At 51.9% G+C, this 20,556-nt stretch overlaps 8 protein-coding genes across 8 annotated transcripts; 2 read left to right on the top strand and 6 right to left on the bottom strand.

Annotated features, from left to right (window-relative positions):
• Window positions 1–414: 414 nt before the first annotated feature.
• On the bottom strand, window positions 415–1,477 carry COCSUDRAFT_16595 (P-loop containing nucleoside triphosphate hydrolase protein; the record flags this gene model as incomplete). The annotated part of the gene is made up of 4 exons (XM_005646961.1): window positions 415–520; window positions 663–746; window positions 854–1,005; window positions 1,271–1,477. The coding sequence occupies 4 exons, from the start codon at window positions 1,475–1,477 to the stop codon at window positions 415–417; spliced, it is 549 nt and encodes a 182-aa protein (XP_005647018.1).
• A 691-nt stretch (window positions 1,478–2,168) lies between these two features.
• Window positions 2,169–3,279, bottom strand: COCSUDRAFT_53826 (hypothetical protein). The gene is made up of 2 exons (XM_005646960.1): window positions 2,902–3,279; window positions 2,169–2,782 (listed from the first exon to the last, which is right to left on the bottom strand). The coding sequence occupies exons 1-2, from the start codon at window positions 3,214–3,216 to the stop codon at window positions 2,612–2,614; spliced, it is 486 nt and encodes a 161-aa protein (XP_005647017.1). The 5' UTR covers window positions 3,217–3,279; the 3' UTR covers window positions 2,169–2,611.
• Window positions 3,280–4,137: 858 nt separating this feature from the next.
• COCSUDRAFT_37081 (trypsin-like serine protease) lies at window positions 4,138–6,343 on the top strand (the record flags this gene model as incomplete). The annotated part of the gene is made up of 12 exons (XM_005646959.1): window positions 4,138–4,152; window positions 4,252–4,340; window positions 4,448–4,500; window positions 4,585–4,655; window positions 4,765–4,860; window positions 4,952–5,021; window positions 5,140–5,193; window positions 5,317–5,391; window positions 5,493–5,537; window positions 5,646–5,809; window positions 5,955–6,097; window positions 6,223–6,343. The coding sequence occupies 12 exons, from the start codon at window positions 4,138–4,140 to the stop codon at window positions 6,341–6,343; spliced, it is 996 nt and encodes a 331-aa protein (XP_005647016.1).
• A 776-nt stretch (window positions 6,344–7,119) lies between these two features.
• On the bottom strand, window positions 7,120–7,921 carry COCSUDRAFT_33527 (hypothetical protein). The gene is made up of 2 exons (XM_005646958.1): window positions 7,448–7,921; window positions 7,120–7,355 (listed from the first exon to the last, which is right to left on the bottom strand). Exons 1-2 carry the CDS (start codon window positions 7,757–7,759, stop codon window positions 7,287–7,289), a joined length of 381 nt encoding a protein of 126 aa, XP_005647015.1. The 5' UTR covers window positions 7,760–7,921; the 3' UTR covers window positions 7,120–7,286.
• Window positions 7,897–8,862, bottom strand: COCSUDRAFT_33526 (hypothetical protein). Its single transcript, XM_005646957.1, has 3 exons — window positions 8,678–8,862; window positions 8,447–8,528; window positions 7,897–8,295 (listed from the first exon to the last, which is right to left on the bottom strand). The coding sequence occupies exons 1-3, from the start codon at window positions 8,833–8,835 to the stop codon at window positions 8,272–8,274; spliced, it is 264 nt and encodes an 87-aa protein (XP_005647014.1). The 5' UTR covers window positions 8,836–8,862; the 3' UTR covers window positions 7,897–8,271.
• Window positions 8,863–11,460: 2,598 nt separating this feature from the next.
• On the bottom strand, window positions 11,461–12,933 carry COCSUDRAFT_47899 (hypothetical protein). The gene is made up of 5 exons (XM_005646956.1): window positions 12,770–12,933; window positions 12,554–12,672; window positions 12,393–12,446; window positions 12,125–12,310; window positions 11,461–11,924 (listed from the first exon to the last, which is right to left on the bottom strand). Exons 1-5 carry the CDS (start codon window positions 12,840–12,842, stop codon window positions 11,694–11,696), a joined length of 663 nt encoding a protein of 220 aa, XP_005647013.1. The 5' UTR covers window positions 12,843–12,933; the 3' UTR covers window positions 11,461–11,693.
• Window positions 12,934–13,261: 328 nt separating this feature from the next.
• COCSUDRAFT_53824 (WD40 repeat-like protein) lies at window positions 13,262–16,386 on the top strand (the record flags this gene model as incomplete). The annotated part of the gene is made up of 9 exons (XM_005646955.1): window positions 13,262–13,319; window positions 13,464–13,609; window positions 13,897–14,183; window positions 14,401–14,600; window positions 14,766–14,924; window positions 15,083–15,238; window positions 15,351–15,543; window positions 15,783–15,972; window positions 16,102–16,386. 9 exons carry the CDS (start codon window positions 13,262–13,264, stop codon window positions 16,180–16,182), a joined length of 1,470 nt encoding a protein of 489 aa, XP_005647012.1. The 3' UTR covers window positions 16,183–16,386.
• Window positions 16,380–20,461, bottom strand: COCSUDRAFT_29736 (ADP-glucose pyrophosphorylase small subunit). Its single transcript, XM_005646954.1, has 9 exons — window positions 20,107–20,461; window positions 19,769–19,908; window positions 19,586–19,649; window positions 19,215–19,473; window positions 18,971–19,088; window positions 18,335–18,606; window positions 17,792–17,971; window positions 17,338–17,491; window positions 16,380–17,210 (listed from the first exon to the last, which is right to left on the bottom strand). The coding sequence occupies exons 1-9, from the start codon at window positions 20,355–20,357 to the stop codon at window positions 17,029–17,031; spliced, it is 1,620 nt and encodes a 539-aa protein (XP_005647011.1). The 5' UTR covers window positions 20,358–20,461; the 3' UTR covers window positions 16,380–17,028.
• Between the last annotated feature and the right edge of the window lie 95 nt (window positions 20,462–20,556).

The raw sequence follows: 20,556 nt of genomic DNA, 5'->3' as shown, positions 1-20,556 counted from the left end.
GTCAATGCTAAGATGATCTCCAGGATCAAAGTCTAACTTAAGCCAAAATCGATGACATCTCGGGCTTTGCCTCTGCTCAATGCAGTAAGTCGCCAATTTTGCGCGTACACCACAATCCAACACGCACTTGACAAGACGATTCTGTACAACTCCAATTTGGGGTCCCAAAACTTTCAATGCAATAGAGCAACTTGTCATGACCATATAAGTCTCCTGCATGCCAGGGTAAGGTTTGCCTGTTGCCTTTTCGCTCAGCAAATCTGGGCCCCAACAGCTTGGGTACGCTTTTTGCAATATACATACTAATTATCCTCTCTGAAATGCACAGAAAGGGTGGTTGCCAAAGGGCAGCCATGAGCTGCACTCCACCGCCTCCTCTATCAGCGCTGCACCGATGTTTGAAGTCACCCTATGCTATCTGACTTGACACATGACCTGCTTGTACCATTGCACTGTCCTCTCCACATTTGACTCCAGGTCCTCGACTGTGTTGCTGGGCAGCACCTGGACAATTTCCTGCCTGCATGAGTCCACTGGACAGGTCAGTGGGTTTCTTGCAAAATGCTGCTTGGCCTCGCTGCTTGCTTTTGCCATTTACTTCTGCTAGCCACATTAATCTACATTTCAAGTGTAAGCGGACAAGATATATGGCTGAGGAATACCTGTAGCTGTCCATTGCTTCTTCAACGATGACATGCATGATCTCGCACTCCACATTCTCTGTCACCTTATTCTGTGAGTAACCCCTGCAGGTACACGAGAGCCAGGAGCTTTGTAAGATGAATCCATATCTCTTAGTACTACTGCAGCATACTGTGCATGCTGGCTGTGACACTCTAGACCAAGCAGAAACACTTGCCTCTTTTCCAAGCGCTCATATAGCACTGTGTTGTCTGTCTGCAGCACGATGACGAGGTCAAACCACCTCTCTGGAAAAAAATCACATCCATGGTAATCCACTATGTTCCCTCCTCTGCCCATCTGATCTTCCAAAGCATCACAAACCTGCAATTGTACAAGCAGTGCGGTCAGTGGCTAAGCTTTGACAATTTGAAGCAGCAGGTTATGTGCCCAAAATCCAACATTTCTGGTTGATAACAAGCACTATTCTTTTCGAACACAGGATCACAGCAGTTGAACTTCTGATGGTCAATTGTGAGGGGCAAGTGGCTAGTAACATCTGTACTGTGTTGGTCACAAGGCCTCCTGTCCCATGAAACTTACTATTGCATTGGCTAGATTCTAGCTATAACTGCTAATATAACCTTACCTTGTCCTCGTCTATAATGTGGCAGCTAAACTCGTCGTCCCATCCGCAATGTAAATCTTGGGTCTTCACGAGATCGCCGACGTTGATGTATCGCAGACCTGTGGCCTCAGCTATCTGCTCGCAAGTAGTGCTCTTGCCAGTTCCAGGTGTTCCTGTGACGAGCACGTTGGGTTGTCGCCTCTTTCCCTCTAAGCTCTCTGGCTGCATCAGGATTGCTGCTGTGCAATCTTCCAGCACTACAAGCACAGAATTTCGCCTAATAAGAGACCAAGACCACAGAAGTGCTCATGTCAACACTAGCAACATTCGTCTTCTGTCTGGCAAGCAGGGCGGCCTTAGATAATGTCAACGTGGAAGTAGTAAGCAGATCTTGCATGCATGATCTGCCCTCAAGCATTGTGTGAGCTGGAAGAATGTAGTTCCTCTTTCAGGCAGCTGAGATCAGCGGTCTCGTGAATGCATGTCAACAGCGCTCATCAATCGAGCAGGCTGCTTAGCGCTAAGGCTAGCCTGAAGCTCAGCCAGTGGCAACTGTGGCAACCAGGCTGTACAGACATGTCCAACAAGTTGCCAGCAGCAACCGTGTCTCGGACAGGCTGTATAAAGTTATTACGCCCGTTTTTTTAGTCTAATCTGCGAATGTTTGTTCCCTTCAGAATAAGTTACTGCTAGGCCAGCATAATGCATTAAGACTAATAATTGAATAAGGCCAGCTGCTGCAACACAGCAGCTGCCAGTAGTTGCACAGCAGTTGCAACCGGTTGAACTGCATCTGCCACAGTATGTTCTTGTGGGAGCTGAAACAACTCTTTTAACCTTCCAGTCACACTGTTGAACCACTTGGCAAGAGAAGGAATGCTACCGCGTCTCTAGGGAGAAAATTGCCAAGCTGAAGGATGCAAGAAAGACAGAATTCTTAAGCAATTTTGGTTAAGTAACCAAAATCGGTGGCATACTTGACAGCTAATACCTTCTAAAACAATGTGTAGCAGAACAATTGTCAACGATTGGTGCGTTGCTGCGACACAAGAGCAAGGTACCTAATTTAGGAAGCAGCGGAATCCGTCCCAAACTGATGTTCAAGGCAATGCGCATTGCATGCCACAAAAAACGCTACAGCTATGCAGACAGCGCCTGTAACGCAACGCAGCAACAAAATTGTCTCACAGCGCATGTCTCCAATCTCTTCGCTCATCCCTTCTCACACCTCTGCTCTGCTGAAAACAGGCGAGAGCACCAGCCTGCCAATATGGCATCCTTCAAAGCGCTGGCTTCTCAATTCAAAGCTAGTCTTAGTTATGTCCTAAGCCATATCTCTCTCTAATGCTGTCGCCCTCCTTATCAACTTCGCCTTTTCTTGTTGCTCCTCTCGTTATGCACTGTACTTTGTTGTCCCCTCTGGGCTTGCACCTTCAACGCCACCTCCACTGTTCGCTGCAATTCTTCTTCCAATTCTTGGCCCTCTACAAACTCCAAGTCCACAGCCAATTCATCCAGCCATCTCAAAAGAGCCTGCGTGTGGAAACGTTGATCATCAACGCAGTGATACATTTGCAGACATTTCTTCGCCCAAAGATACTGCAAGATACTCCACTGAGGTCTCTGGCAAGGTCCTGCAGATGTGGACACACCTGGTTGTGGCGGGACACATCTGCTCCAGCTGCTGATGAAAAGTGTGGTCGGTCCGGTGCTCTGAAGCTCGGCTGCCGCCTTGATGAAGGTGCAGACGCATTTAGCTCTTGAGGCCGCTCAAGAGTAAGTCCCTCGCGCGTTGCTCGACAGAGGTGACCACGAGACCACAACCTTCCGCTCTTGCTTATACTGCTGTGAGTAGTCGGAGGGGCTCGCATGCCTGTGAATATTATGTGTGCAACATCTGCGAGTCCAGTCGAAACGCTGGCACTAGCGTGGCTGTGCAGTCTTTGGGTGAGATCGACAAGCAACATGAGAGGCTTCACTTCTGAACGATCTACTCGACGAGATCAATCAATCAAACTAACGTAAAGCTGCTCTATTAGTGGAGTGATCGAGCAGGAAATTCCATTTCCGAAAGATTTAGCGCACAAGATAGAAGTGCAGCCACGTGGCAAGGATGGGCAGGACTTCGTGTCGAAGAGAGGGCACGGCGGGTAGCGGGCACGAACTGGCCTCAGGGCATTGATCTTGCAATTTGACTCAGCACTTAGAGACATCTGCATCCACAATCAAGTTCAATCGTACAACATGTAATTTCCCATCAGGACAGGCAATGAATACGTATCGTTGTACTGTATAGTGTTGAACAGGCAGTCTGGTCTTCTCGACGAGGCTTTGCGGTCTGTAAAATATTGCATTAATATATCGGTGTGCTTACATAGAAAAAGACTATATTGTCAGATCCACAGGCTAACTGTGTTTCACACCGATCTGCGTTTACCAAACAGTTTCAAGGAAAGGTGTGGTCATGTCATGCCGCGTTTGGTACAAACGATCAACGAGTTTCTTCGTTAATTCAGTCGAGATTTATTTCCTTTTTCCCCCAGCCACATGTGTCCAGTTGCTCTGCTTCAACTGTCATACCACTAACACGGCTCTTTGTGTACTGCAGCCCCACATGGCACATGGATCCGGGGCAACATAATACAGCAATGCTCTACAGCCAGGCTTGTGCATCCCCAATACACAAACAGGACGCTGCCTGCTATAACTCTGGGCATACGCAGTTCAAGAGGCCCATTCAGAAGCAGGGCCATCATGTATGGAGGCCTGCTAGGCGCCCACCACGCAGTCCCTACCCCAGCATCCTGCGGTGTACAGTGGCTGGCTCATTGGAAGCAACAAGCGGGCTAGACAGAGCCTCAAAGCACCTGCATAGCGATAGGCTCGATATGGCGGCCATGAAGGTTGGGCAGAGGCTTGCCAGCCTCAGCAGATCAGCTGCAGCAATTGCCTTAGCTGGTATTCTATTGACTGGGTGCACTACTGATGCCGCCTATGCAAAGTCCAAGCTGACTCAGGATGAGCAGCTTACTGTCGACCTGTTCAAAAGGAACACACCCTCTGTCGTCTTCATCACGAACCTGGCTGTAAGGTGTGCTCCTCGCCCTCAATCTTGGGTTTCAGAAAGGTCACTCACAGATCTTCAGGCATATTAAGCACTGGAAGAGCAACCACATGAGCATTGATGTCTTGGTGCAGGAGAGACGCATTCACACTGGACATGCAGGAAATTCCCCAGGGAGCAGGATCTGGTGAGACTCGGCACATCTCCCCCTGTCCTGCTGACACTTGACATGGCTGGCACACTTCTCTCAGCTTCCCATGCCTTGTCGCAGGCTTTGTATGGGACGCAGATGGCCATGTGGTGACCAACTTTCATGTCATCAAGGGGGCATCTGATCTGCAGGCATGATCAAAACTCTCACCACAGCAGCTCTGATAGCTTCGGTTATTGTGAACCTGTCCTGACACTTGGCTTTGCAAAGGCATGAATTCAATCCTGGTCATAATTGCAGGTTACGCTGACAGATGGGGACGAGTATGCAGCAGAGGTGGTGGGTTTTGATGGTGACAAGGATGTGGCGGTCCTGCAGCTGAAGTTGCCAGACACTGTGAACAAGAAGGTGACACCAGAGGCCGCAATATCTGCCACTCCAAATTTTAGGAGAGGAAAGAAAAAGAAGTGACTCTCCGTGTGTGCAGGAGAAGCTACATCCTGTGAAGTTGGGAACGTCTGCAGATCTCCTGGTTGGCCAGCGTGTCTACGCAATTGGTGAATGCTTCTCCTGCTTAGTGACAGCTGCAGGAAAAAGGAAGAAGAGCACCATAATTTTATACTTTTAACTCCAGATGGCACATTTTTGTGGCTCAATTTTCCCCGCACCATGCAGGCAATCCCTTTGGTCTGGACCACACCCTCACCACTGGCGTGATCTCTGGCACAGGTGGAAAAGACATGCATCCTGAGCATGACTGTAAGGTGTTTGTCCTGGGTTTTAATGATGTGTCATGAGAAGAAGAATGCATTGAAATCCCACGACATCTCTCAAGTCCATGGTAATGTGCAGGCAGAGAAATCAGCAGTGGCAACACTGGCCGACCAATTGAAGATGTCATCCAGACCGATGCTGCAATCAACCCAGGCATGCTTCGTCCTCCTAAGTGACAACCAGTAATGCATCCACAATGTGAGGATTGCATGTCTCAGAAAAGGCACCTAATATGTCTGGCATTGTCATTGCAGGGAATTCAGGTGGTCCGCTTCTTAATTCATCTGGCGAACTCATAGGTGGGCAACAGACACCCACTGTACAGCAAATCAATTCACACCTGGAAAAATGTGCAGGATTGCTCCAGGTATAACTGCTGGACACCCAAAAGGTTTTCACTGCTGCAGGTGTCAACACAGCAATCTACTCCCCATCTGGTGCCAACAGCGGAGTGGGCTTTGCAGTGCCCGTAGACATCATCAACAGCTCGGTCACGCAGATCATAAAGTTCGGCAAAGTGATCAGGCCAATCCTGGGCATTTCATTCGCACCAGATCAGTCTGTCGAACAGGTGACCCCCCTGATGGAAGTCAGTCATTCACCTCTAATTGCAGACGTATGCGCAAGAAGTCATTTTACACATTGACTCCTTATCGTCGAGTGGTGTGCTGGGGATGCACAACATTTATTGTTGGTGTGTATTTGTGCAGCTGCAGCTGGGAGTGCAGGGCATTCTTGTTTTGGACGCGAGGGAGACTGGTCCAGCAGGAGCGGCAGGGGTTCACGGCACCAAGCGCGACCAGAACGGGCGCCTTGTGTTGGGAGACATCATCACAGGCTTCAACAACATGCGTGTCAGGTGCTCACCTTTCCATGCGCCTCTTCTAGCCGCTGTTTTGCCTGCTGTGCTGCAGGTGCTCATCTGGCCCTCACAACCTTGCGAATCGCATATTAAAGGCTTGAACTGAATGCAATCTCGCGCAGGAATGCTTCTGACCTGTACAAGGCTCTGGACAAATGTGGAATTGGTGATGAGGTGGATCTGGAGGTCTTACGAGACAACAGCAAGATCCACATGAAGATCACACTGGGCTCGAGCAGCTAGCAGTGAAGATGGGACAACGCTGAAGGAGGAGAGTGGACTTAGACAGCTAGTGAGATGGTGCGAGCAAGTATCAGAATGACCGACCTTGACAAGATTGACGTAGCGCCGGTATTCTTTGAGCGGGTGAGCATACAGCGCTCCGTTGTGCTCATCATGCGAGCTGACATCAACATGAGAGATGAGAAAAGTGAGGTCTCCTTTGCACTGGCTGGTTAGTATAGCGTTGGACAGGACTGGGCCGCAGCTATATTAGAGGGAAGCTGCAAGTTGCCATAGCATGCTGTGCAAACTAGAGGTAATCACCAAGGGCTGCCACATTCCAGAACTGCAAGCAATTGGAGAATGAGGGATCCTGGCTTTGGATCCATTGCTCAATAATTTGATCACTGCCACGCGCGCACCATCATGTTGATGGCGGTAACCGCCTACCTAGGCAGCCTATAGGCGGCTGCGGGCGGTGATTGAGATGTTGTACAAGTTGCACGCAACTGCAATGAGCGCCAAAGCAGGTAAAAATCATAGGCCTTTAAGGGGCTCAGCCTCGCAGGCTGCCTCGCGGTGTATATGCTGTGCAACTGCAATAGTATTCTTGCAGGGCAATGGCTTATCCATTTGTTTGTGCTGTAAGAGCAGAAAACATCCACAGCTTCACAGAATAAAAATTTCCATGGCTGTGGCTGTCTTCATCACTTCCCTGCTGGGTTCACCCCAGCTTCTGCCAGGTTGCACCCTTGGCTCAACCTTGTACCGGAGGAGTCGAGCTTCCAAAGGCGCTTCGACCATAACGTCAGAATCAGAACATCTCTTGTTGTCGTAACATACTGCCCATAGAGTGTGCCTCTCGCCAGGATCCGGCAAGCTGCTGTGGAACTCCTTAATCGCCAAGGGCGGGCCGCTTTCGAGAAATGGCTCGAGGACAACAGTCTTGGAACAGTAACACGACCTATTCTCCGACCCCAGAACCAGAAAGCAACATGATACATTTCAGATCGAAGTCCTTCGAACCCTGGAGGTGCGAGATGCCTCGTTTATGGGTGCCTAGTAGACGTTTGACTTTGAAAACTGTGGCGGTACAGAGGTGTACCATAATGCTCCCGTATGCAGGATTGCCAATATATGGAAGAAGAGCAAGGAACAGAGCCGCAGGCTGTGGAGAAAGTCAAGGTACCACGGCAAAGAGTTTGCTCTCAAGATTGAGCGATGGCGGCACCGGTGATCTGCGTGGTACCCAAGGAAACATCGTGCGCACAGCAGTAGGAGGTCTCGGCCACGAGCTTCAACAGGAGGAAAAAATCCTGGCCCAAAATTTTGTCCAGGAAAGACAGCCAAGTTAAGCAGCATACTGTTTATGGTCTGAAAGACAGCTGTTCTCCCAAACACTGCCGCAATTTGTGTAGAGTGACGCGCTGTTGACATCAATCAGTTGCTTGTGAATACTGTATTGCAATTTGACAAGTGTGTCAGTTTGTGAGTTGATAATGAGATAGTGCATGCCGCAGCTACCGTTGATCAGAACATGCCGGTGCGTATCTAGTGGCCAGGCAGACCTCGGCATCATTGTCATAATTAAATTGACGCAAAAACATGGCAAAGGAAAGCCTGGGGGTGACCGACTGCTTGCACCACAAGACACATGCAGCAAGCTGCAGTATGGTGGGCCACTATTGCAATAATGCCCTTCACAGCTAGGCATTGCCACATACGCTGATTATGCGGACGGACCATGTCATGCTGAGTGCCAACATGAAAGTCAGAGATCACCTTCAATCAAACTTCATGCAGCACAGCTACACAACCACAACAGGCGCATGGTCGGGTGCACCTCGACGTTACAAAACTTTCGTGACATTGTAACTCATTTGGCTGCAGTCAACCTGACGAGACACGTGTGCACAGATGCTGAAGTTGCTCGTGCAAAAATGGCAGCATTATAAAGCATCTTCTGGTTTCACCTGCAGGACATCACAGAAGATTGCTACATGCTGAGGAGTGAAGCAGTACCATAGAATTGCCTTTGAAATGCACAGCTCTGGGTTCCTAGAATCTCAGAGTCTTTGAATATTGCAATCAGCACAATTGCGCATGCATGGGGGCAGGAATCACATCAACTTCCATGGGCGTGAAGTGGGCTGGCTGCTTTCCATTGGGGTCACCACTTGGTTGCAAGCCAACCACCTGCTCATCGCTGGAACACAACAGCAGCATCAGAGTCCCGTTTTCAAGTCATGCAACAAATTTGAGAATACAGGCCATCAAGCCATCACGGCAATGCGAACCTTGCAAATGCAGGCATGGCACTGGTCATCCTTGCAGTATAATGGATCAAGGATGTACCTTAGCAAGTGTCCTATGTCCGGGCACGCCACAGCACGCTGCGACACCTCCCCGAGGAACACACAGGCCTGATCTGCTGCACTGACAGCCGCAATGTCCTGCCGGAACGCTGAGTCTGTGCCAGGCAGTACATCGAATAGCACATCCCCAAGCTGCATCTTCACTGCGCCGCTCTCATACACCAGCATCTTCCCAATCTGTATTGTGCACAGCACCCCTCTTCTCATCTACAGACAGGTTCTGTCGCTCTTATAGCTTTATTGAATGACTTGGACACACCTGCGATGGGAGATTCCATATAGAACAACCGGAGGGTACAGACACATGCTGACCTTGCCGGATGGCAGATCTTTGAGAGACACGGCCACAGGCGCAGGAGGGGCGTCCTCACGCCTGAGCTGGCGCAGCTTCATGGCAGCTGCGTCTGCTGCTGGGGCCGGGGCCGGTGAGGGCAGCAGCGCCGGCATCTGCAGCAGCACAATGCGCTCTTCTGCGCTGCCATCCACCCCAAGGCCCAAAGTCTCTGCCACATTCACCTCGTCCTCCTGCACATCCTGCACAGTCCCTGTCAAAGCAACGCGTGCACTGCTGCTCGGCCACATTGCGCGGTACACACACACATCACATTAGAAAATTGCTGAGGCAGAAATAAGAAAGACAATGACAGACCCAATTAGGAAAGGAGGCGGCTCGACGCACCGGGAGGGTTTCTAAATCTGGGGGTTTGCTGTCGTCCAGCGAGTCTCCATACCCGAGCACTTCGTGGCCCGGTGGCCGCATGGGGAGCACTGTGGGGTAGTACTGCCGGTAGTCCAGCATCGGCTGGGCCACCCCGCCAACCTTCTCATCTGCATCCTCGTCCTCATCTTCCTCAAACTGCTCCTCCTCCTTCTTCACAGCCGACCCAAACCTGCTGCTGCATTTTCCCATGCAGCCGTCAGCCTTACTTATACTTGTATGTTTGACTGCAGCAGCATCTACAGCTGCACAGCCGCCATAGGCCAGTGCATGTGTGGCAGGCTGCCTGCTTCCTTGTTTTGTCATTCACAGAACTTTTGCCGCGATGCACTGCCAAACGAGTGACAGTGGGGAGTCACCTGGACCGAGCTCCACTGGGCCCCTCCCCGCTCTTTCCGCCGCCACCACTGCCACTGCCCATGCTGGGCCCTGGACCCCTCATCCCTGGCATGGCCCTCGGATCGCCCACCGCCCCAGCATTCAGCATGACCTGTGCACATGCGCGCATCAATCCCAGCCTGACAGCATCCTGATGAGGAAATTACTGCTCACTGCATCAAGTGATGCAAAAGCTATGTGGCAGGTTCCGTACTTTGGGGGTCGGCTGGGCGCCCAGAGGCCCTGATGCAGAGCCCCTCCCACGGCCGCCTCCCCGCTCCCAGCTTCTGTCAGACTGCGCCTGTTTGATGAGCTCTTTGAACTGGTCATTCCCCCCTGTGCTTGTCGCTCCAGCCGGCGTTGAGGCCAGCCCCTTATGCTCTGTTCTGCTCCGGACCTTGGGTATGAACCTCTGTTGGCACATACCACGACAAGTGTTCAGATACACAAGATCATTGATGTTAATGCATTGAAGACACGTCAATGAAGTCGAGGTGTGAGTTGTGGCCAGATACCTTCCGAGGCGCAGGCTGCCCATTGCTGATGGGCTGATCTGGCTGCGAGGTGCTTGGCTGAGAGGTCGAAGCTTCATTAGAGCCAGTGGAGCGGAGCCCACCTGCAGAAATGAGGACAGGCCACTCAAACAGAGGCTTCGTTGTGCCTTCTCCAGCCATGCTAGACAGATTTGTTGCCTCAGATCAAACAAGCATCCAGAAGAAGTATCGTTGACTTGATCGTATGCTAATTTTTGTGATTGATGAAGACCGCTTTGTAAAGCATAGAAGCAGCAAATTAGTCTGCACCTGGTCGACTGGAAGTTGAGAGAAATCCGGAATTCAATGATCCGAGCCTTTTGTTACCATCCTTGGCTTTTTGCTGGTTGTTGGGCGCGGCCCCCCCAGACATGACTGAGGGTACGCGACCCTCAAGAAGGCGTCGGAGATGGAACACAGGTCTTCCTAAATGGGTGTTTCATCCAGATGCCAGCGTCAATTCTACACTAATCTCACTGCATATATTTCTTTCAATTGCCGTTTTCAAATATATATGTATCCTGAACGTCGAGACAAAAGGTGGTGAGTGTGCAATAGGGATTTTCAGGAAGACCACCGATCAATCAAGCGATCGTCATAGCATTTGCAACAAACAACGTTCTATGAATATATGTCAAGAAAGTAGGAATGCATATCCTTTACCGGAATCACTTCCTCTAATTTCCTTCAAGTTCGGCAGTAACCATCAGGGCAACGGCGTCCCATCAACCTCCTAGGCTTGGCTCTGTCAAGTCTTCATTCTTGCCAGCTCTTACAGCAGCCTTTGAGTGCCCGTTGCTTGCGTATACTGTTGAAGTTCAGGATGGGTTGTCATAGTCTGCCCAATGTCTCGGGCCGCTGGGCAAGGATTCCCCGGCCCCAGCGTTTGTGCATGCGTTGTGCCCAGCAGGTTATTGGGGATGAGCGCCACCTTGTGTTTGAGTGCCCTGCCTTGCAACCTGTTCGGGACAGATATCCTGGGCTGTTTGGTGCAGCCATTGTGACGATGCAGCAATTCATGTGGCAGTTGGACATTGTTGGTGTTGCACATTTTGTGATGGATTGTTTTGATTATTTGGATGCTGCCAGTTCATCCAATCAGCCCTAGGCGGCTGGAGTGATGTAATCTTCCTTCCTTCCTTCCTTCATTCCAAAGGACCTGACATTCCAATAGGCTGCAGTAAGATCCTCAGGCACTGTGGGGGCGCACACATTGCCTTAAGACTCAATCTACACCGGAAAGACATTCATGCAGACTGCCGGCTGTAGGCCTGTACTACAGGCCTAGTAGGCGCCTGCAGCATGGAAGCCCTTTCCTTGGACTGCATATTTGGAAAGTCTGCACCAAGGGCCGCGTCAAGACGTCATCACTGGATATAGATCTTTGGCGTGATTGGCGCCTGCAGCTTGGGCGTGTAGATCTGAGAAATGTGCCGCGTGCTCTGGGGCTCACGTGCAAAAACAGCTTTGTATGCTTCCTGGGCAGGACCACCTAGAAAATCTGCCATCTGCTTGTAAGCACTGCGGCGGTAACCCCAGGCGTCTCCCTCCTTCAACCAGCCATGCCTCTCATTCACCTTTGCAGCTTCCCTCTCCACCTGGACCCAACCATATGACCTTGAAGAGACATCTTATATGGCCGATGCATTTTCAGATGATTGCGTTGCCAGCAGATGATCATTGCAGGGCCACCCATGCTTCTCCAGAGACAGACTGTCTGTGCATTCCTGCCCGTGTCCAGGTACCTCCATGCATAGCCTCAATGACAGCTGAAGTTGGGAGCGGTGCAGAATGGCACCTGCTCCAGCCAATCCGCCAGGTGTACTGTGATGAGATCTTGGAGCTGCTCATCCGTCAAAGCGATTTCATGACCACCAACATCCGGCCGCGCCTTTATCTTATGCTCCCCAGCAGGTGCAGAAAGGGTGGCATCCAGAGTGGCTCTGTCCATGACGCAATTGCAGTAGGCACAGAATTCTGCCCGCTGCAGGACAGAAGCACGCACTCAGATTTTAAAACTATAGTGAAGGCCTTTTGGAACTAGTCACAAGGCTTGGAGGACGGACCTCTCCAATGAGCCTTTTGACGTCTTCACGCCTGTCAAGACTGAGCTGGAAGTCCTGCATGCAGCATGCGTCATCCTCTCTTTTCAAAGAAGGGTGAAAGTTTTGTGGGCAGATTTCCAGTGCAGCCTATCCTTGACTTCCAGGGAGAAGGGTGAAGCTGCCTGAAATCCCTCAGTGCCGTATATTGAGTGAAATAAGCCTGCAAGCTCCAAATCCTTTCCCAAGTTCCAATCCCTCAGCACATTCTGCACAGCTCTGAGATGATCGCCGAAGAGATCACCTGAAAGATCGGTGAATATGTGATCAGCAACATGGAATTAGCCAGCCATGGTAAGTAAATATTGGACATGAAAGCATCTATCAGCAGCAGTTCATACCTGAATTGTGTACTATGGTCCCTGTACCAACTGTCTCGACGAACTCCTCCGGCGTCAACGAAAAGATGTCCATGGTCAATAATGATTCAGGAACAGTTTGTGACCAAATGCTAGGCTTACTAAAGGTCCAAGCAATAACTTTGCGAATGTTAAGTGTGTGTTCTCATATCATAGTGCCATACTCGCGAAGGCCGAGGAGGCAATTGCCATTGCATTGCTGACATGGCACAGTCACGTGCCACTATGGAGATCGAGATGACTTCGTGCTCAGCGAACGTGCTCAGCGGGCGTAACAAGTACCAGTACTCTTCCATAGACGTATCCAAGGGGGCGTCTGAGTCTGGTCTAAGTGGGGGCCGATTGTAGGTTACCGCCATGCACTACTTGCTGGTTTTCTGTTGTCCGTTGTCACTACGGGGAGCGAAACTCAGTGATAGGGATCTGAAGAAGTAAAATGCCATCTTGAAGATTTTTCAGTGGTCTGCGGGCGGCATGGCGATCACCTCGGACGAAGTAAACTTCCTAGTGTACAGATACCTGCAGGAGTCAGGCAAGCTGCGCATTCTTCGGCATGCCAAATTGCTTCCATTTGCTTTTAAGGGAGTAACAGTCAACACTTGTGACAGCCCTTATGTACACGTGCGTCATTTTTTCCCCCTCTGGCTAACAAATGTTCATGGCTGCTATTGTCCAGGCTTCTCACACTCTGCCTTTGTGTTTGGCTACGAGAGCTTCGTGCACAAGAGCACCATAAGTGGTAACGATGTGCCTCCTGGAGCCATGATATCCTTCCTGCAAAAGGGGCTGCAGTACATGGAGTTGGAGGCGAACCTGACTGAGGTCAGCCCTGTCCCACAGCACTCCATTCACTTGCTGCTTCCTATGCCAGCAATGGCCCCTCACAACTGTCAAGAATGTCGCCCTGTCGCAAGAGATCCTTGGCTTATGGTAGCCACAAGGAAGAAGAGAAAGCCCCGGAGCGGACATGGCTGGATTGTTCGTTCCTTGGATTGTTAATTTTGCATGCATTGATTCGTCTGCGTAAGCTGGACTGCCTGTGTTGCTACACTGAATAACACAGCATGCATGCGGGGGCTGAGGGGGCTGTGGGCATGCGTTGCGCGCAGGAGAACTCGGGCGTGGACGGCGACTTTGCACCGCTGAGCGCGCAGGAGCTGCTGACACAGGACGCGGAGGAGCTGCGGCGGAGGGTGGCCGACAAGCGCGAAGATGCCGAGCGCGCGCGAGAGGCCGACGCGCGCGGCATGGATGGCGATGTGTCGGCGGCGGCCATGGAGGCTGACGGGGCCGGGCCGCAGGAGATCCCCGCCTCCAAGGTCACCTCCCTGGAGGGCCACACCTCAGAGGTCTTCATCTGCGCCTGGAGCCCCGACAGCGAGATGCTGGCATCAGGGTGAGGTGCCTCCCAGAGTGCTGAAGTGTCCTCGTCACCAATAGGATTGCTGGTGTGCCCGTGTGAGGGCATCCAATCGACCCTTTTCTGTGCTTCCCATGCTCGATGAAAGCAGTGGGGACAAGTGCCGCCATGGATGTGAGGGTCCAACTTTCGAGAAGAATGCAACGTCATTTGCTGTGAGACCTCGGGCTGAGCCTTGTGTGGCCTGTGGCAGGAGTGGGGACTCAACAGCGCGGATATGGGACCTCAGCGAGATGGCGGACGGCGGGTATGCGAAGAGCACGGTGCTCAAGCACTTTGCCAAGCAGGGCAGCGACAAGGCGAAGGACGTGACCACCCTGGACTGGAATGGCGACGGCACCCTGCTGGCCACGGGCTCCTATGATGGCCTTGCGCGCATCTGGTCCAAAGATGGTGTGTTTTCTGACAAACCTATATGTTCACCTTATGGACTGTTGACAGTGAAGGATGGAAAATCTATTTTGGAAGGCTGTAGCTTGACAGGAGATTAGGATGGGCACAGGGAGAAATTCTTGCCCGCAGCTTGGGGATGAGACAGAGCATGGGGGCTGAATGCAGGGGAGTTGAGGAACACGCTGACAAACCACAAGGGCCCCATCTTTTCCCTGAAGTGGAACAAGAAGGGCGACCTGCTGCTGTCCGGCTCCGTGGACAAGACCGCCATCATCTGGGACGGCCGCACCGGCGACGTCAAGCAGCAGTTCGAGTTCCACACAGGTGCCACTTTTGACATCTTCATGCAGACAAATTGATTCTAAAAGATATTCTGTTTGCCTCTGCAGGAATGTGTTGTGGAGTACCTGCTACGATTGTCGGGGTATACAGTGATAGCATGCAAAGCAAAGAGGACTGAAGTTTGAGTGGTGTATGTGCAGCTCCCACTCTGGACGTGGACTGGCGCAACAACTCGACCTTCGCCACTTGCAGCACGGACAAGATCATCTATGTCTGCAAACTGGGGGAGCACCAGCCGCTCAAAGCCTTCGAGGGGCACAGGGATGAGGTCAACGCCATCAAGTGGGACCCCACAGGTCCGCCCCTTTTGAGTATGACACACCCATCAATTGGAAGCTCTGCAGTTTCCAATGCAGCAAAATGGCACGGTAATATGTAGGTCCTTACCTGCTAGTGCGTGATGTCCAGGGAAGCTGCTGGCGTCCTGCTCAGATGACCACACAGCAAAGATCTGGAGCATGAACCAGACCCACGCAGTGCATGACCTGGCGGCGCACACAAAGGAGATCTATACCATCAAATGGTCACCCACGGGGCCCGGCACTGCCAACCCCAACCAGCGCCTCATGCTCGTGTCGGCCTCCTTCGACAACACAATCAGGTGGCGCATCTTGTCTGCCTGACCAACTCTCCACCTCACCGCTCAGCTGCAAATACTCTTGCAAAGCTCCAGCCGCAAAACTCAAGCATTGGCAGCAAGCGGCCTCTCTGTTGGTTGGATTGTGAAGCTCCATGCTTAATCAATGGGGATGATTTGCATTATCCCCAACATGAAGAGGTTAAGATTACAGATTATCGGCTTGTTCTGTCATGTGTGTTGAGGTAGTGGCTGGTGTGCAGGTTGTGGGATGCGGAGAGTGGGATGTGCTTGCATCACCTGACCAGGCACGAGCAGCCAGTGTACTCTGTGGCCTTCTCCCCCAACGGAGAGTTGCTGGCATCGGGGTCATTTGACAAGAACCTCTACATCTGGTCAGTGAGCACGGGCAACCTTGTGCGCACATACAAGGGCCAGGGGGGAATTTTTGAGGTAATTTCTCTGTTTCTCCCGAGTGGTCTAATTGTCATTGGAGTGTTTTGTTATCAAATGGGCTCAGCGTGGATGCAAGAGGTTCCGGGCAATCTTCATTGTGGATCTCTCACTCTGTTTGCCCTGCAGGTTTGCTGGGCGAAGGATGGCAACAGAGTGGCTGCGTGCTTTGCCAACAAGATCATATCGATTCTTGATTTGAGGATGTGATATAGTATTTCAGGTGGTGTGTGTCAATGTCTTGGTCTGTTGCGAGTTCCCCGTCAGCGAGAGTCTTGGCTGTCTTGAGGCAGTCTTTTTGCTTTATCATGTCTTGCTGCATCAGGTCATCACAAGTTATGATATCAGTGAGTGCCTTGGCGAGGTATTCTTTGTGCCCACAAAATGAGCATATTGTAAGTACAAGTGAGATGCAACAGCAGTCGCTTACAACAACCTGGGCACAACTATTTGTCTTACTGTCTCTAAATCAATTTCATGAACAGATCTGACATACGGTATCTACTTGGCCGCGCACGACAACGATCAATACACAAGGCACAGCAGCCTTGCCAGATATCTGCAAGCTTCCATACATATTATAAAGAACTGCACATCAACAAATGATATATAAGCCCCAACAAAGGCCGAATGCCTGCGTCCTACAGCACACTTGTGAAGACCGTTGGGAACGAACTCCTTCAGTGTCGCCCCAACATGATATATCAAGGTATATTTGCCCTCATACCGGCACAGCCTGACACAAATCTTGCATCATTGCAGACATTTCAGAGCTCCACTGTCCAGAACGGTCTTCTCAATGAGAGGTTCTCATGCATGCTGCATTCATGCCTCTTGACATCACAGGCCAGACGGCCAAGCTCGTGACACAAAAACACTCAACTTGTCTTGGCGACGGTTTTAAGAAGAGCCTTCAAGTCATTAGCACGCATCAGCTTCATTCCTTAGCGTGCCAAAAAATATATTGCAGGCTCAAGCATCTTGAAGACCAAATGCTCTGCAGCAAGCCAAGCTTGGGAGTCTTGAGAGATGCATGGGACCAGAATAGCGGGCAAATTAGATGACTGTGCCAGCTGGGATGGCAGCATTCCTCAATATTGTCACGATGCTGTCCTGGATGACAAACCCCTCCTCTGTGCGGTCTGCATCTGTGATGCCCTGCTCATTTGTGATGCGCACATTCTCGCCGATGGACACGTTGTCATCCAGAATAGCCCCCCTGATCACCGTGTTGGCTCCTGCAAAGCAATGCAAATCTGCGCTCAGGCGCATGTGAAAGGACGGCAGAGTCAGCCATGCAAATAGACTCCTCTTCCCATAAACTCCTGTTCCCCAAATCTGTGACATGCAGATCTGGGTCCTCACCAATGCCAAGGGCAGACTCTCCCTTCTCCAGGGAGGCGGCGCGAGTTTTGTCATTGGTGTAGTAATCGTTGCCCAGCACCAGAGTCTGCTCCAGAGTGCACCCCTCGCCCACGTACGTGTTGTTTCCCAGCACGCACCCACGAATCGTAGACCCCTGCATGCACCAGCAAAATCGCTGTCATCAAACCCGCATCCCCAGAAAGTCAGAAAGAGTCTGAAAATCCTCTTCTGAACTAAGATCTCCTGAGCATGCATGATCATGCAAAGGCTATTTTGGGGGCTCCTGGACTGGAGGTATGGTCCTGAGAACAGTCTGGGGAGACTATGGATGCTTAGAGCACTATTCTGCGTTCCTCCTGCATTTTTGCATTGAAGCTGAGGCTCGCACTAAGTCTGCTGGCTGTGAAGGTGTTGTGCAAGATACATGAGTCCATAGGGCTGAAGAGGGCCGCACCCGGAGGACGCTGCCCTCGCCGACGAGGCTGTTTTCGACCTCGCAGTTGTGGATGAGCGCGGGCGGCAGCACATGGCCCGAGCTGATGATGCCCTCCTCCACCTCGTAGAAGGAGATGGGCGCCCCAGGCAGCGCCAGCTCCAGGTTCACCTCGTAGAAGTCCCGCAGGCTGTTCACGTCCTGTGCGCATTGCCATCAAGCCTCCCTCAAGCTCAATTTCTCCTCCAGCCCTGGCTCAATGTATCAGCGTCCACAGGAGCAGCCAAGCACCGTCACTTGGAACCCGTTGAAGATTGCTGAGCAGCCCTCCAGGTAATGGGCCAAACAATTGGTCAATCAGGCAGGAAGAGCGCCAGCCAGGAAGGGCTCCAAAGTTTTATCAACTCAACCAGCGAGCCCCATGACAGTCAACACACAACATGTATTAACCAGATTACCTCTGGGTGGAGCAAGAATCACATGACGTCATACATGACATGACAGTAGACAACATGCACAAGCAACCGCACAAGGTGCGCAGCGGGCAGGGGGCCGGGGCCGCACCCGCCAGTAGCCCGGGTGGTAGTGGGCCACGATGGTCAGGCCGTCGCGCAGCGCGTGGGGGATGACATCATAGCCAAAGTGGGTGTCGGGGCCCGCCTTGTCGCCAAAGTGGTCCTCGTTCTGCAGCAGCAGCCGCTCCAGCACCTCGCGCCGGAACATGTAGATGCCCATGCTCGCCTCGAAGGGATCCTCCGGCGTCGCGTTCTTGCTGCCGCCCTCCAGGGCCGCCAGCCGGTCCGCCGACGGCTTCTCCTCAAACTCGCGCACCAAACCTGCCGCACCAGCCCACCCCGCACATGAGTATATAGATGAACGAGCAATTCTGGCTCATCGCAAGCCAGGCATCGGCATGATCCGGATACAGGCTGCCAGGATGGGCCCATGCCCATGCTGCCGCTGCTGAACCTTCGCCCCTAGTCCCACTGCTCTTCCACTGGTGGCCGAGGGGGGTTTCCAAAATCAAAGAACTGTTCTTGTATTGAAGACTGCATCAGAGGACCTGCTACTGACTTCCCCAGAGCATCACCCACCATCTGCACATCCTGCGTCTCTGGGCGGTGATGCCCTGCAAATGGGCCTTCCAGCACCACATCACGTTCTGCTTCAAAATGACATGAGTGGAGGAAGGGCAGTCACCGCTGGGGTCCACTCGGGTGATGCCGCGCAGGGAGGCCTGCTTCCAGCCCACAGAGTGGGTTGCAATGGTGATGTCCGCGTTGTTTTCCCTGTGAGTCCTCAGCAGCGCTCCGTAGTCCTGCCAAGCACATGCACATGGCTCAGTAGGCGTAGGTAACTTTTAGAAGCCAACTACTGCACCTGCCAGCGAGGCAAAGGTAGCCACAGACACAGTTGAAGACAGAGATCAGGATTGATTAATTACCATGCGGTACAGGGCCTGGCCGGAGAGGATGAGCATGTCATCCGGCAGCATGGTGCCCCTGTAGTCCTCCAAAATGACGGGTAGATTGCGCCGCACGGCATCTGCTGAGCCCCGGTACCAGGACGCCTCTGTGGGGGTCTGATGGCAGGCCAGCACATCCACAAAGCCCTGCTTCCCGGGACCCCCAAAGACTGCTGGAGGGTACGCGTTGCCGATGTGCGTGTTCAGCATGTGCGAGTTGAACTGAGTCAAGACATACCTGCCGCACACCAGGAGCATGCAGCTATCAGTGCTTGCATCAGCAATAGAGCATGTAACGAAATAGTTCAGGCAACTTCCAAAACTTGATTGTGAAACGGCAGGTGGCGCACAATTTGTTGACGCCAGATCGTATGCAGTTGCTGATGGAGATGTCGATCAGCTGGGTGCTCGAACCTGTGGGTGCATGGCAGAAAGCGCTTTCAGTATTGCCTTAGTATGAGACGAAGGGCACAGGCAAGCGTGCGGCAAGAAGGCCAAAACTTGGTGGTGCTGCTAGGTGGCTGATGCAGTACCAAGCTCCACAGCAGGCATGGCACGGTAGCGCGCCAGGGGGTTGTCAGAGGATCCTCCAGCGAGGATGATTGCATGAACGCTCTTGCTGATGTCCTCCACAGTGATAACGCCAATCTTGCTTGTTGTCCTGGACAACCCTCTGAACCATAGCACCCACAGAACGTCATTAGTCCAATAAATTGCGAACCTTTAGTCTTCAAAATCACATAGTACCCTCCTCTGCAGTCAACAGATGGAAGGATCCGATGAACAAAGCAAAAGTCTGTCATTGGAAGGTGTTTTGGGCAGATATTGGTACAGCATCCGGTCTGCCCCGTAGTACCAATCAGAGACGTACCGTGGCTGTGCAAGGGGCTCCACCGGTCTGTCTAATGTTTTGATGCTCAGATCCTCGGCAGACTCTGTCACAGCTTGGGCTGCTACGCTCAGGTCCGCACGCCGAGCATGGGCCTTGACGACAGGAGCTTCCGACCTGCAGGTTCGAGCTGAGGGCGTCGCTAGAAGATGCGATGTCCTCCCGCAAAGATTGGATCCACCCAGGCTGGTGTGCTGCGAGCCCCTCAAGGGAGCTTCGCAGGAAGTGTGCATCGTGGAAACTGGACAGAAGAACGCCCTCGTGGTGCCAATGTGAAGCACACCTGGTGATGAAGCAAAGCTACACTCTTATTTTAAGAGTATGCAGATACCCTTTTTATTCGACGGTGTGAAATAAATGCATCAAGATGTTTTGTGGGTCTCCAGGGCACCCGCCCAGAATCCAAGGGGTTTTGGTGAGGGTTTCAGATAT

Source organism: Coccomyxa subellipsoidea, assembly GCF_000258705.1.
Source record: "Coccomyxa subellipsoidea C-169, whole genome shotgun sequence".
NCBI lineage: Eukaryota > Viridiplantae > Chlorophyta > Trebouxiophyceae > Coccomyxaceae > Coccomyxa > Coccomyxa subellipsoidea.
Note: the sequence above shows the minus strand (reverse complement) of the source record. Positions and strands in the feature narration are given on the sequence as shown.